The following is a 15,959-nucleotide window of genomic DNA, read 5'->3' as shown; positions in this document are numbered from 1 at the left end:
CCCAGATACTCCATCTAATAAATAACTTGGCAATCTCCGTACCCATAAATATCCCTGGCCGTGGCAAAAAGCAATTAAAGCTCACTTGCCGATGCTGCTTCCTGGCACTCTGGGCTGTCGGACACAACCCCCTAAAGGGTCTGCACCCTAGGGAGTAAATGAGGCCATATTTAACAACCCTTCCCAAATGAAACACCATTCCTACAATACCAGAAAGGATGCCCTGTGCCTCCTCCCCAAGCACAGAACATGATGAAAGCCCTGGTCAAGTGGCATTAGATGCCCAACCCTTGCACCCAGGGCTTTCCTGCAGTGCTGGGATTCCAGGATAACTACCTGAAAACGACTGTGGCCAGCACCAGCACTACCTGCAAGGGAAAGTGGGGCTTTCTGGCTCTTCTTGCACCCCCAGGGAAGCTCTCCTCACCCTCCCAGGGAGATTCTCCTCTCTCCTGGCGTGGGAGAAGCGGCACAGCAGGATGAGCCATGGCAAAGATGCGGTGCGGTCTCTGCAGCCCTATGGGTTCTGCAAAGCAGTAAATTTCCCAGCAACTTGACACATTAATATAGAAGTACAGTCTGTTATAGCAGAGGGAGATTGTCTGAGTCCTTCAGGGGAAAGCAGCAATCCAAAAATGAAAAGTGTGTGCCGGCAACTGCTGGAAAACGTAGTTAACGCTCGGAGCAGAACCGGCCAACTCCGACAGTGCAGCCACAATGAGCTGCAGGAAGGCTGTAAATGGCCCTTCCTCACTCAGACAAGATAACACTAATCCATATTACCAGCATCCTCGCACCTCTACCCTCCAGTAACAGCTCCTCAAACTGGTACCAGGAGCATCTGAAAACTACAAGAACATCCAGGACAAAGGTTCCCACAACTGGGGCATTTTTCATCTGCTCCTGAGCCCTGCAAACCAGCCCTCCTCGTGAGCAGTTTTGGTCCAAGATGACAGCACTATCATTAGGGGATGCTGAGACCTTGGGATGCCACCCCTGCTCCAGATGGCAGCCTGTCTCTTCCTTGTGTGATTTTGTCTGCAGATGCTGGACTAGAGCAATGGTGTGTGATGCAGGGCAACAGCAAATTCACAGTCATCATTCTATCCTTGCCCTCCCAGATACCTCCAGTTCAAGGCTTACATCCCTTTCCTGTTCCCTGAGTCCCAAACCACAAGTACAAAATGAGATGCAGAAATAGGTGCTCTGGGCACAGATGTGAGCCTGTCCCTCTCCTGGGCACAGAAACACTTTCACTCCTGTGGAAAAAATTACCACTACCCATAACCACTACAGTCCCAGTGCTCCCTTTCGGAAAACCCCAAGCCATACAAACCCATGTATCAGCCTGAAATCCCTTCCCTTAGCAAAGGATGTTGACACAGACATGCCAGCAGGTCTCACAGTGGGGAATTGCATTTCCTGAACATCCAGAGGCCAGGGAAGCACGGCCGTGCTTCCACTGCCCGCCCTAATCCAATCAGGAATGTCCCTGTGAGCCAGCAGGGACACGCAGTGGAGGGACACCCATGGACAGCACGGGGACCCCACAGGGCAGCTCAATACCTGCGACTGCAATCGTTGCCTACGAGGTTACCAGGACTTGGAGAAGGGCATCAAAGGACCTTGATTACATTTTTATAGATCCCACTGACTGGGCTGTCAAGGATGGTGTCTCAAGGACATGCTGGTTTGCCATGGGAGGAGCGGGTGGAAACTAGGGCCACTTAGGGATGCAGGCAGGGTGAATTTGATGGCAAATATGACATGTGGATAAAACCAGCCCTCAGCCACACCCTGGCAATACCATGACATAGGCATGGCCAAGGCATGGCTGCCCTGACAAGCACATCCTACTGCTGCCTTGTCTCAAGGTGGTGACAGCTTGGGATTGGTGCTGGGTGTGGAGTCCAAAGGCTCTCCCAAACCCATAGATTTCTCTTGGTCCCCTCCCAGGTCAGGCAGCCTTGCTAATACCTTGCAGCCCTCCAGCATGACTGCGGGCGCTGTTCCTAGTCCTTTACCTGCTGACAGCATCTTTCCCTGAATTACCTTTGGTGCTCTGCATTTCCCTCCCTCTGCTCTATACAGCTGCAGTGAGAAAAACAGGGCAGAACACCATCTCTATCCCCTTTTATCCACAGTCCTTCCTCACAGAAGTCTACAACTATAAGCAAATTGGATAAAGAATAAATCCTGAGGAAGCGACAAGCAGCATGGTCTCACCGGAGCGCCGAGCAGCGCGCAGAGGGTTTCGTCAGCCCTGCGTAATATTAATCACAGGGAAGTTAATGCATAAGGTTTGGTAAGCCAAAAAATACATTTGCACTGTAATTTCTTGTTTGTTCGGAAAGCCGGCGAGAGAAATTGAATGTGAAAGCGATGCCACTAAATTCAATAACAATAAGCCTGTGATTTATCTCCATCCTTTACCACTTGAGACCTGCACTGCCTGGTGCACCAATCCACGCTCTCCATGGGGCCTGGGCATGCCTGCCACCATCTGTGGGGACTGTGAGGTGCCATGCCTCCCCTCACCTCACAGACTGGGCCCTATGGGGCTGGCCATGGGATCACACCTTGGTGACACTGCCATGTCCTGTGCAATACTCGGGATATCTCTGTGACTCTCCCCACTTCCAACCTACCAGCTGCTCAGGGAACCAGGGGTAGCTTTGCACTCATCGTCCCATCTGGGGACAAAAGCAACGGGAAAGCTCAGACCTGGAGAGCCACTACCAGACGTCCAAGCGTGAGGAGGGATGGTCACTGCCTGCAGAGACGACTCTTCCCCGCTGAAGCACGCGGGGAACAAACAGCACCTCGGGAATGGCTGCGTGATCAGAGGCTGCACATGACGGTGACGCACACGACCGTGTGCCGGCTGACTCATCCCCGGCCGCTCCGGAGCGCCCATCCCTGCCGGAGCCACTCGCCGCCGTGGCCCTGGATTATTTTTAGCTGCCAGATCATTACTGCTGCACGCCTCGGAGCGGAGAGCCTGCATGAGCACAGTGGCTGACACATGCAACTGATGTCCCTCCTCCACATCATTAGCTCCTAATCCATTAAAAGAGATGTCTTCCTACGCTGCTGATAAGGGGAGATGATGGATAACTATGGGTTCTTCAAACTGCCAGGCAACAGCCACTTGTCCACCCCTACTTGGGGGACAGGTCCCCACAGGGACAGCAGAGAGGCACAGCTCATCTTCGGAGCTCTGAATCCTCCGTGGACATTGTCACACCTATAGCACATTGTGTTTCTGCCCTGGCACCTCCCTTTCCATCCCCTCTCACACATCTCCTATTTTGGGGAGATGCAGGATTCATGCAGCTCCCTCACCTCTGCAGCTGCAGCGTCCAGCTGTGTCCTGTGACAGGTGATGCTGTCACCAACAGGGAGAGGGACTGTCACCCTAGCAGGGGTTGGATGCCTGCAGGAAATGACACTGCCTCCCTTCCCAGCACCCCAGCTGCCTATAGCCCCAGGCATCTCCAGCTCTGCACAAGCCTCCCCGGCACAGGCAGGATGGGGCTGTCAGAGGTGTCACTGTGCAAGGTCTCATTAGCGTACAGAAAGTCAGCACAAAGGAGGCAAATATGCTGAAAATTCACATTTTGCCTGTGCCTTCCATCTCCCTCACTGATGAGAAGCACAGCAGGGTGGCACCGGGGCCTCCTCCAGTCCCTGTGTGTCTGCTGAAGGCACCAGCAATATGAGACCTTCCCTAGAACAGCTCCTGTCTGGGGCTGATGGCCTTAAATGGGGCACCTGAGAGCCAGCTCCCGGCTGGCAGAGGGAAATGGGTGTTTTCACTCTCTCCAGCTCATTGCTTTTGTGGTGCAGGAGATACCTGCAAGGACACACACAGGGTAACCATGTGAAAATGCACCTCAGTGTTCCCACAGGGGAAGTGACTGGGGCAAGGAGGTGACATCAAGAGTTTTAACAACATGTTGCTTCTCAGCAGCGATGATGATCATCTTTGATCGAACCACTCTGGTGACAGCCCTGCCTGAGAGGCTCATCAGAGCTGATTTTATTGAGATAATGGATTAAGCACTTCTAAAAGCTACAGTTTGGTCAACAAAATGATTTTTGTCAAATTTCCCTGCCAAGTGAGCTGCATGTCATGGCCTCACATTTTCTACAGGCACTCCATTTTGGTAATATCTTCCTTTTCCCTTTGCTTGAGGTCTTGAACACACTTTTTTCACAGCACTGCCCCAGTAAAACACACTCTGTGGGATCTCTGTGGGATTTACAGCAAGGAACATGGCAAAAATTAAATACAGGCACTGAGCACCCTTTTCCAGGTGGAGTCACCTGACTGCTTGCAGTGCATCCTTTTTCTCCAAGTTTTCATGTTGAGACAGGGAAAGCAATAAAACCGAAACTCGCAGTGTTATACCTACTGTGTAACCACCTGTCAGTAAATTTATGAACAATTAGGAAGTGAGAGTGCTTCCCAGGGAGCTATTTGTGCGCAAGCTAAAACGCTCTTTCTGTTCGGAAATATAATGGGGAAACAACTTCACCAGTTCTCCCTCCTCTTCTCCAGTTTTGTTTTTTTGCAGTAATTAATCATCTGTTGCTGCTGGTCCCTGTGGCACATCCCGATGGCTCCTTTTCACCAGTTTCAGGCAGCTTTGAGACTGGGAGCCCACGGATGCTGTCAGGTGGACCCCATCCTGTCCCTTTCCCATTCTCCCATCCAGATTTTGGGTTGGCACATCACGGCAGGCACTTTAGGGACAGTGGCTGTTCCTGTCTGGGCAGTGTGTGCTGTTTTCTGCCTGCCAGTCTGACTCTTCCTCCTTCCAGACCTTCCCCTTCTCCCTGCCCTCACTCTTTCATTGCTCTTTCATTTCTCCCCTTTGCTGCCTCCTGCCCTTTTGATGCCCTTTTGGTGCTTTTCTGTGTGCACACATTTCCTTCTCTCTTTCCTTTGTTCTAGGGACTCTGGGTTTTTCTTCTCATCCTTTTTTTATTTTGTGTTTTTTCCTCCTCTAGTTGCTTCCTTCTTCAAACTTTGCTATTCCTTCCAGATTTTCTTTGGGCTGCTTTGTCTTTGAATTCACTATCACATTGATCCTGCATCACCCTCATTTCGCTGTTTTCACTCTCTTGCCCATCCTCTTCCTCTTCAGGGAGGAAGGAAGGTTGATATAGGGGTCTGGCTGCAACTTTTCATCCAACCTTTTCTCTTTGGAGAAAAAGATCTCCATGGAGGTGGCTTGGTGGGAGGGGGGGGATGGCCCTTTGAGAGCCCTAAGGAGCCAGTTGTTATCACAAGGGAAAAATAAAAGTCTCAGTTTGGTTTTAAAACACTCATGGAGAAGCTACATCTGCACTGGTGCTGCTTTGAGAGGTGGCAAGTGACACACAGGACCAGCTGCAGGAGAGCATCCCTAGGTGCATTTGGATAGCACAACACACAACCACAACCCATAAACAAAGGCCATGGCCCTTCAAAACCGGTCCTGGTTCTCAGGGCAAGGAAAGCAGCAAACACCAAGACAGAAAAGATTGTGCCAACCAGAAAAAAGAGAAACAATGCCAACAGCTGGGAGAGGCTTCAGATGGTGAGTAGAATTAAGGCAGTACAGGGAAGGGTTCTTTAAATTAATCAGGAACATCTGAGAAATACCAATGACCACTGTCAGGTAGGGATGGCCAGTACCAATGTTCACCACCAAAATCTCCACCAGAAGGGATTTCAAGCTCACAGCCTCCACCAAAACACTGACCTTGAGCTCCGCATTTCAGACTGAAGTACAACCTGAAGCAGCCCAAGCCATGAAGGAAGGGCTGTGCCTGCCTACCACACTCCTCACTCCAAAAACCATCCTGCAGCATGATGCCATGAAGGTCTCCCAGCCTCTCCTTGCAAGCCTGCACCTCCCAGGGGCTCTCCCCCTCTCATCCTTTTTGAGAGCTGGCCTTTACACTGCTAATCCCATAGGCAGGAGGGCTCACCAAGGTCCACCCCACTTCTGCTCCACTCCAGCCTTTATGACAAGAGGAAGACAGGGTGGCTCATCTTCTGCTTATATGGGCTTAAATGCCTGTTCTCTCTTCATCCCAAACTCTCCCCAGAACACACCAGCGTGCCATAAACACCGCATCTATCTCTGAAAGCATCCATCCCTCTGTCACGAGGCAGCTCCTGACAAAAAGAGGAAAAGGGAGACAAAAAAACCACTCTGGCTTCCTGCCATCTACGCTCTTATAAACCCTGTTAACGGCTGTTGCAATGAACCAATGCAAGAGACATATTAATAGTGCTACTAAGAGACACATTTACTGTTGACGGCGATTCCCTGGCAGATTTATTGCTGGGTTGCTGGGAGGGAAGGCCAGGCCCCTCAGTAGCACAATTAAAACCCAATTGAACACGGGCACAAAGAATCAATACTCTCTCCGGCCAACTTATAGTTTTGCAAAATACAAATAGAAATTAATTGACCTGAATATAGTTGCTAAATGGCCATTTCTGCTTGTTTGGCATCCTGCTGGCACAGTGAGGGCAAGCACAGAGGACAGACCTAAACCTCAATTTTGAGGCCAGAAACAGGGCTTTGCTCCCATCCCTGTAAAGTGCGTGCTCTGCTTGCAGGAACAGCCAGGACTAAATCCATCTTTGGAAAATCATTCCTTTCCTCCTAGCACTAGGCAAAGGACTGCTGTTGTTCACCCTCACAAAAATCACAATTTAGCCACTAAGGAACTGCAGTGGAGCTGAATGATAGAATGGCTTGGATCAGAAGTGACATTAAAGATCATCTTGTTCCCATCCCCTGCCATGGGTAGGGACACCTTCCACTAGACTAGGTTGGTCCAACCTGACCTCGAACACTTCGAGGGATGGGGCAGCCACAGCTTCTCTGGGAAACCTGTGCCAGGGCCTGCCCACCCTCACAGTAAGGAATTTCTAGTTTACATCAAGCCTAATTTTCCTCTCTTTCAGTTTGTGCCCATTATTCCTTTTAACTACAATTCCTGATGAAGACTCCCTCTTGACTTCTTTGTAGGCTCCTCCAGATACTGGATGGCTGCTATGGCATCTCCCCAAAAGCTTTTCTTCCTCAGGCTGAACCAGGAACAGAGCACAGGAGGATTTGCCTCTCTCATCACCACCATCAAAGGCGCCTACAGATAGATTTTCTCAGCTGGGCAAACCATGTGGTTTGAGCTTAACTCATTGAAAGGGAAGTACAGACACTGCTCAGCATGGACCACTTGACCTATGCCTGCACCCCCAGTTCCTCTCATGCTTCCCTCCAGCTGTGCAGAAGTGACACTGCTGAGAACCACAGTCATCGCTGTGGTGGGAGCAATTCAACAGGACTTGCTCACACCAGGAAAAAAACCCTTCCCCAGCACAGTCAGGAATTTCTCACCACCAGACCATCACTCTGGACACAAACTCTCTCTCACCTTCACCGGGCTGTGCCTGGCAGGTGCCTGCATCACCCTGAGAAAGGGGTGAGGGCAGCGGGTGCTGAGCACTGCCGCCAGTTCACCTGATTTCATTAGGTGCAAAGCACTCGGATACTTCACCGCTGTTGACTGGATGGATTAGCACGATTAGAGAGCAGACAGGATAAACAGATTAAACCTCACAGATGGACAGCTTGCACACAGCTCGAAAAGGAGGAGAGGGACAGCTCTGAACAAGGGGATGGAGGGATGCTTCCAGTGGATCTCCTCTCCCCTCCTCCCGAGGTGAGCACTCCCCTTCTTCACCACAGACTGGTGCACACAATCTGGGGTTTCCCAACACACTCCCACAACCACCAGGCAGGAAAACCTGTTGGATGGGTGACCACAATCAACCCCTGCCTCTAGCCAATGAGAAGGGTACATAAATACATACATAACTCTGTTGGGGGCTTCTCAGAGACGTGTCGAGGCTGAGAAAGTTTTCAGATTTGCTCATTGCAAAATCAATACCCATCAGCTGTTTGAAATTAAAGGAAAGATTAGGTCCTGGTTTTATACACGCTTTATTGTATTCCGAGAGCTTTCTACTCAGCCAAATAAATCTTCTTTAAGAGGATTAGGAAACTTTCATTATCTTTATCTAACCTGAACTAACACTAACTCTGAAAAATTAATCTAGAGACCGGACAAAAGCCAGTAGCTGGTGCAAAGCCGCAAGAATCCAGAGACAGCATCCATCAGAGAGCTACTGGTCCCTCTGATCTGCCAGCACCTGGATCCCCCCATCAGAACAGCCTCAGAAGACTGCTTTGCAGCCCAACAGCATCTGCTATATTAATACACTTGCTTATGAAGCCCAGTGCCAAGAGCCCTTCATGGCCCCACAGAGATTTCAACCTCTCTCCCAAAAGCACGGAGCCTTGTGCTGCTGGGAGCTGCTTCTCCTCTGTGCCTGGCAGCACGTTGCTTTTGGCTCTCCTGAAGCATCTTCAAACACGTGCTTGAGCACCTTACTAACAAATCCCTGATGGAGCGAGCTGAGCAACATAGTTCCAAGCAGTGGAGACAGGTTAAATTCACAGCACGGACAGGCAAAGGGGGAATAAAGAAGAGCTCAGCAGCCCCATTGCCAGTTCTCAGCTGTCCTCTGCCCCATGTGACAACTGTACAACCCAGCAAGGCTGAGACAATGCACGCTCATCTCCTCCCTGGCATGCTGGGCACCTGTCCACACCACCGTTCCCATGCCATGTAATCTCTGAAGCAGCTCCAGCTCGATACCAAGAGGGCTTCCAAACCTTTCCCAAGTCCAGGCAGCCTTCCAGACCAAACCATCCCGTAACAGCATGAGGCACGTTGAGACCTACCTTGCACGATGAGATGGACGCGTGAAGTCTTGGGGTGATTGTCTGTCTGCACAGAGCAGGTGTAGGGGCCCTCATCGTATATGTCCACGTTGTGTATCTTGATGCTGTACTGGGTCTTGGTGTTGGACAGGATGACCACACGGTTGTCTATAGACCACTTGTCATTGCCGGCATACAGGATGGTGCTGCGGTTCAGCCACGCTACCCGCGTGACCCGGTCATCCACAGTACACCTGGAGGGGACACACAGAGGGTCACACAGCTGGAACAGGACACACACAGAGCATCCCCAGTCACAGAAAGGGATGGGAGCAGGATGGGAAGGTGGCTCCCCAGCTCTGCCAGCATGGAGATGCTGCATGCTGAGGCCGTGCTCCCTGTTTCCACATCGCCCATCACGAGAGATTTCATATGAACAGTGGGTTTGCCAGAAATAAAACCTCCCTTTTTCTTTTACACACAACTGGGGAACTACAGACAAAATTTCCATTGTTTGACCTCTGCAAGCCAGGCAGACCATCTCTTCTCACCCACCTCCACAGCCCCCCTTGCCTTTGCTGTGCACTGAGAATTCCAGATGAAGCTGTAAAATGTGCTGACAGTTCAGCTTGTCGGCACAGCCCTCGAGCCATCCCCGGGGTGATAAACACCCCCACTGCTGGGGACAGGGGCCACAGCACACACACAGGGAGAGGGGAAGAAGAGAAACAGCCGGAGACAGCCAAGCCAGCACATGGGGAAGGGAACATTTGGATAAGCAGCTGTAAATCCTACAAGTGCCTTGAAAACACAACGCGGTCGTTTCCATTATTTATTTCCTGCCTGGCTCCCACCCTCCCTGCTCTGAGACGTGCAGGAGCTCAGCAGCTCCGGTCCACGGCGCTGAGTTACACTTGGCAAAGAATGGGATGGGGGGGAAGGGAATTAAAATGTTCCTGGAAAACATGGCTTTTTCATGTTCTTTGATAGATTCTTCTCCATCTATCTACTTGTGGCCTTCTCTGCTGCTGCCATGGTATCTGCAGCGAAAGCTCTGAGCATTTGGTTAAATTAGGAGCCCAGCATTCCTTGGGAACTTCACCTTTGCCACCTGAGGACCAGGCTAGGGAAGCTTTCTCTTGGCAGGAGGAAAAAGAAGGGAAAATGAAGCTAGACGTGAGCTAGTGCCAGCAGTGACAGACCTGCCACAGCTTTGTGCAGCCAAGATCGTAGGAAAAGGCACCTACAGTCAATCAAGGAACTCGTGCGAGTCCCTCTCCACATGCCTGTAAATTCAGAGAGCAGCTGGGAGGCTGTTCCTGTCCTCATCCCCATTGCAGTGCCTCTCCTGCCCAGGCTCTGGGGGTGTTATATGCCTCCCTTGCTGAGATTGCAGAGCATCACCTCGATCGAGATTATTAATCGGGCGCAGGGAAGGGGCGATACTTGGCATGTTTGAGGGTCCCCCCGGGTGCTCGGTTCAGAGGAAAGAGCCATATATTCTCCTGCAAACAAGTAATTTTCCCCTTGCAGGAGCTGTATGTCTCTGCCAGCCACATCACGTATGGACGCCGGGAAAGACGGATGGCGCTCCGCGCCTGCCGCGGCACCGCCGGCACGAGGGGAGCCTGCCTGGTGTCACACGTGCCCTGGCGCCAGCTCGGCTCTGCCGGACCAGGGCAGCCTTGTGCCGGCAGACAGCATTGTCCTTGTCAGGAAGCCGAGCCCTCTCTTCCTTCAAATTAACTGGGGGAGAGCTAAGCGCAGCCGAGTAAAGTTCGGCCCTGGGGGATTCCAGTCTAGTGGACTATTACTGCTGTCTCACTTCATTATAATGAATAATAAAGAGATACTTACACACGGCTTCTGTAAATTATTCATTGCGTGCACTGAAAAATCAGGGCAGCAATATGTAAAACAGACAACTTGCATGTCTGCGCTCATATAAATATCCAGACTACAGCCCTGCGAGGTACTCTCGGGTCCCCTCATTAGGGGTGAAGCACAAGGACTCGGGTTTGAAGTGACAGGGATGAGACGCTCGTGTCGGCACTGAGTACGTTCGACTGCTGCTGCCCAGCTTTGGCTGGTGCATATGGGATGTGCTTCCCGAGGAGATCTGGGGCTGGTACAGGACACCTGAGAACTGGGGTTGTTCATTCTGCATTTACAGCACACACTTACATCACAGAGCTGCGCTGCATGAGGACCCAGGGATGCCCCAGGTGGACACACTCACAGGAGGGAGGGCAAGGACAGCATCACCCTGCCTTGTCCATGGTGCTGGTGACTGGTACTGCCCTCAAAATCGCTTGAAACGAGCAGGAAGCATCAACTTGGAGACCTCTGTAGCAAACCCATGCCAAGAGCAAGGAGGTAAAGTCTTCTCCTTCCCATCCCTCCAGCCCACTCTTCAGTCACTGCCACTCAATAGCAAATTTAGGACCAAGTGCCTTTGGCTTTGTGCAGCATCACGCTCCTCTCCACAGAAGCCCAGACCGTCCCCTGAAGCTACAGACAGTCAGACAAAAAAACAGCCCTCCTGTGCTGCCTGGGAATGTGCCAGAACCACCACCAGCAGAAAAGCCCCATCTATCAGCTGGCACAGAGCACATGGCATTTCTGGAGGCACCTTCTCAGCTAACTTCACTTTCCCACCACCAGTTTTCCTGTGCCCTGGCAATTGGCACTACAAAGAGAGTACTGATGGATACTCTGGCACAAGGATCACCTCATCAGCTTCTTTACCTGTCTGGGAAAGTGATCTTCATTAGCGGCTAAGCTGACGGCACTCGCTTGTCTGCTGAGCCGTCTTTGCTCCCCATTTCCAATTGACCAGGATTATGATAATGTCTCCAGTAAGCAAACAGGTAAAGAGACTTCTGCAAAGTGTTTAGATAAAGCAGACAAGCTCTGACAAAGCTGGATAATAAAGCAGGCCAGGAGGTTTTCCCTTGAAGGGATCTAATTAAAACCAAAGACAAACCCCCATTAACAGTTTCCTGAAGGCACCGTATCCATCTCCAGAAACTGCCTTAAGAGTCCAGAAGGGACAAAAGACAATAAAGTGCCTGTCACGTGGGAGGGAAATAGACTTATCCTGGCTCTGCAGTTCACCTGGAGAAAGCCCATCAGCAAGGCAGGGGGAATATCTCGGGAATGATATCAGCAGCCCCCAGCACATGCTGCATCCCAGCTCCCCCATGCATCCCTTCTTTGCACAATGTGACCAGTGCCATCAGCTCCTCCATCTCTGCATCCCGCTTACAGCCTCATTGCCTCTGAGCAGAGACTTTTCACCATCTGTAACCCTTCAGCTGCCTCCAAGCACTGCTGCTCTCCTCCAGAGTGGCTGGGGAGCATTGGATGCCAGGCTTTGCTGGAGCTCTGGCCCCCACAGTGTTCACAATGATACACGTGGGCTCTCAAGGGCCTCATCTCCTGAGACCCATACTGATCCCCTCACTCTGCAGGAGGACAAGAGCTGCTGCAGGGATCCCAGTGCTCCACCAGAGATGAGGGTGATGAACCTGAACTCAGAAGCGTGAGAAGATGCATGAGGGTGGGAGCTGGGGGCACCGGCGCTGCGCTGCTTCCCCTCTAATTGCCCCCATTCCTCATTCTTAAATGCTAATTTTGAAGTTTGCCGTGGAATTATTTCACTTAGTGTCAACAATACAGATAGCTCTGCTGACATGCTCTTTGTGTGTGGTGGCCCACAGTGCCCGTCTCCCTCCTCCTGCCTCTATTAGGAGAGACCCCACACAGCTCCCACCGCAGGCTCCTTCCCAGCCCCATCAATGAGCACTGACAGTGCCTCTCCTACGTGTGGGTTGAGCCATAACACCCTCCACCTCCATCCCCTGCCTTCTCTGGCCACGTCACAGACCTTTCCTGCACTGCTGACTTGGCTGAACATGAGGAAGAAGCCTGGGGCTGCCCTCAGTGCCTCCCCCATAATGAGGGAAATACTGTGTCGAGGATCAGTACAAGTTTTCTGGCAGTAATTTGGATGGATAAACAGCAAAAAAAAAAAAAAAAAAGAGTTGGAGCCATACAGTAAGTCTTGCAAAACCTTCTGCATGGGTGCAAAATATTCTGAGGAATGGGATACATGGGACCCCAAAATGTTGATGCACATCCTAAGAAACCCAGGGGACATGAAGGGCCAACACCACCAGTCCCTGACCATGCCAAAAGGCTGGGGGGATGGATCAACCCAAATTTGTTGTCCATTTGTTTGGGCACATGGTGGGACTTTTGGGGTTGTCCAGTGCACAGCCAGGACATGGACTTAATAATCCTTGTGTGTCCCTTCCAGGTGAGAATATTTGATGATTCTAGGATTCAAACCTCTCCTGTTTCCTTGCTCAAACCAACAATGCTCCACTTTTAAACTCCTCTATGGCCCTTCAACCCCAAACTGCTTCTCTCTCCTGTAGGTAACATGTCTCGTCAGGATGACAAATGGAGATGCCAAAACCAGTTGCAAACTTGCCAGCTGACCCAGTTTTCAGCGGCTAAAATAGCTCACCCAGATTGGGAGTGAAGCCCCTCGACAGCGACCAGGTGATGCTTCACCCTGAGAAACTTCCAACCAAAAATACCTGCCACAGGGGCAGAACAAACACCCTTGTCTTTGAGAAGAAATTGTTAATTACATTTTCCAGGGACTCCTAATGGGATTTCTCCTGCACTTCCCATATTCACCCTGGCTACACAGTTAAGGGGCACCGGATGTTTTTTATTCTAGGCGGCTGGAGCAAAGGCAGAAGAGATTTATTTGTAATCATCGGAAATAAACACATTTCCTCAGAAGTAAACACAAAAGAACAGAACCTGGCTGGGCTCCCACCTCGTTCAAGATGCAAATGAGAAGCAGGCCATCAAAACATTGCAGCTCCTCTAATCCTCTCCCAACAATGCAACCCGCCACATTATCTGCAGGGACAATGGCATCTGCGCCACGTGATGGCAGGTCTCACATGGCAGCTCCGGAGGGCAGGACTGCGCCACCTGAGCTTCCCTCACTGCCATTCATGCTGCTTATTTGGAGGGCACAAGGCCCTTTTTCTTTCATCATGCTCCTGTCCACTCTGTCTCCTCTCCAAGGCACCTGCAGTGTCCCTTCTCCCTCTCTCCCACCCTTCTAAGTGGTTGGATGTGGAGTGCACAGCTCCATGCCATCCCCACGCCATCCCCACACCATCCCAGAACCCCAAGGACAGACGGGACATGTGGCTCCATGCCATCCCAGCACCCTGAGAACAGAAAGCACAGCTCTGCGCCATGCCCACACCATCCCAGCACCCTGAGAACAGAGGGCACAGCTCCATGCCATCCCAGCACCCTGAGGACAAACGGCACAGCTCCATGCCATCCCAGCACCCTGAGAACAGAGGGCACAGCTCCAAGCCATCCCCACACCATCCCAGCACCCCAAGGATAGATGGCACAATTCCCACACCATCCCAGCACCCTGAGAACAGATGGCACAGCTCCATACCATCCCCACACCATCCCAGCACCCCAAGGACAGCTGGAACAGCTCCATGCTATCCCCATGCCACCCAAACACCCCAAGGACAGAGGGCACTTGGGATGCACCCTCTGGCACCCAGCACTACCACCACCCATTCTGCCTTCACCAACCACTCAGCATGTCCTGATCCACCCCCACACCCATACCCACTGTGGGAAAACAAGGAGCACGGGGTGTTCCAGAGCTTGGCCAGCCCTAACAGTTCTCCTTTTGTCCATACCATTCCTCCCTCCCCACTGTACACCACTCAGCCACTGCCTCCTGCAAAGCCACACACAACTGCCTCTCACTCTGCAAGTTTAATTAATTGCCTGGCCCCACTGCTACGGCTGCGATTCCCCAAGAGCTCCCAGTGCTGTTCAAACACACTCCAGGCCACTGGAAAACCTGTTTTCTCCCAACAACCCCCTGCCTCAAGCCCTCCAAGGGCTACGGGACCCTTCTGCCCTCTCCAGAGGCTCGGAGCTTCCCAGGGAGGGTTTGTCCCTGGCGGCTCCCCTGCAGTGGCAGTTTGCCCACCAGCAGGCACCAGAATAGAAGCTGCTCCCTGTGAAAAATCAAAGCCCAAATTGATACATTAGCGACTGCTAAATATAAAATATCCATCTGCAAAGATAATAAGCCTGTGAGGGCAGAGGCTGTCGAGTTGCTCCATTTCAGATAGTTTAATGGTGTTTTGGTCCATGACTGCAGCTCCCAGACATTAGAATGATAACAAGATGATGAGGAGGGCGGGAGCCGTCTGCGCGAGGCATCAGAAGTCAAGACAATGCTCACTACACAGTCCCTGAGGGGTCCATGTCACACAAAACACTGGCTGCTCTGTGCCCAGCATCCACAGAGGTTTGGATGGCCTCTGTGACAACCCAGGGCATGCAAAGGCTGCCAAGGGGTCGCTGACAAGCTTGAGATGACATTAATTCAGGGAGGGGGGTCTGAGCCCCTGGAGTCAGGGGTAGACTTGGGTACCACTGCAGGGGGCACAGAGTGGTGCTAAAGCTGATACAGGCATAGCTGTGCTGCAGAGGGCTTAAAAAGCAATCCTAGTTTGAAGAGGGAAGGGATGCCCAGTGAGGTGAGCTGCTGCATGGTGCCCCCACTGACAGATCACATCTTCTACCCAAAGCCATTCACGGGATTTTCTGAATTAATGCTCCACATCGAGCAAATCCAGATACAGTCAGCTCTGTTAAAGCAAGCCAGGCTTTGCCTCCAGTTCTTAAAGCCCTTCTTTCACTCCTCATTGCTTCTACTTCCAGCTTGCAGGGACACACCTCACCCTGACAACATCACTGGCAAGGGAAAGGGGGGCTGGGCAAGGCCAGGTACTCCTCCCAGTATTCCTCCAAATCTGATTTTCCCTTTTTTCTGACACAGCACTGCATCAATATCTAAATTCTTGTGCCAGGATGCTCCCCCTGTGGGGTGGGGAAGGTCAGAAGGCATTAGCCTAAGCCCCAACAGCCAACAGCTGTTATTAGCTCAGGAAAAATCTTCATAAGGAAATATGAGGTGGCAGCAAAAGAAATAAAGCGGAAGGCCTTTGGATGGAGCAAATCAATGGGAATGTTTATAGAGCAGGTGGCACGTAAATGCTTCCATCAGAGGCAGTCGATGCTGGC

General features: G+C 51.5%; 1 protein-coding gene across 2 annotated transcripts in view; it reads right to left on the bottom strand.

The window, feature by feature from the left end:
- LOC311162911 (opioid-binding protein/cell adhesion molecule homolog) overlaps nt 1-15,959 on the bottom strand; it is a gene marked incomplete at its 3' end in the record, with an annotated part of 103,700 nt that overhangs the window by 11,892 nt on the left and 75,849 nt on the right. For both annotated transcript variants that reach the window (XM_084221518.1, XM_084221519.1), the window contains exon 2: nt 8,817-9,049. In XM_084221518.1, coding sequence (XP_084077644.1) covers nt 8,817-9,049 — 233 coding nt within the window. The remainder of the gene's footprint in view (nt 1-8,816; nt 9,050-15,959) is intronic.

This window comes from Fringilla coelebs (genome assembly GCF_963513975.1).
Source record: "Fringilla coelebs genome assembly, chromosome: 25".
NCBI classification, from domain to species: Eukaryota; Metazoa; Chordata; class Aves; order Passeriformes; family Fringillidae; genus Fringilla; species Fringilla coelebs.
Note: the sequence above shows the minus strand (reverse complement) of the source record. Positions and strands in the feature narration are given on the sequence as shown.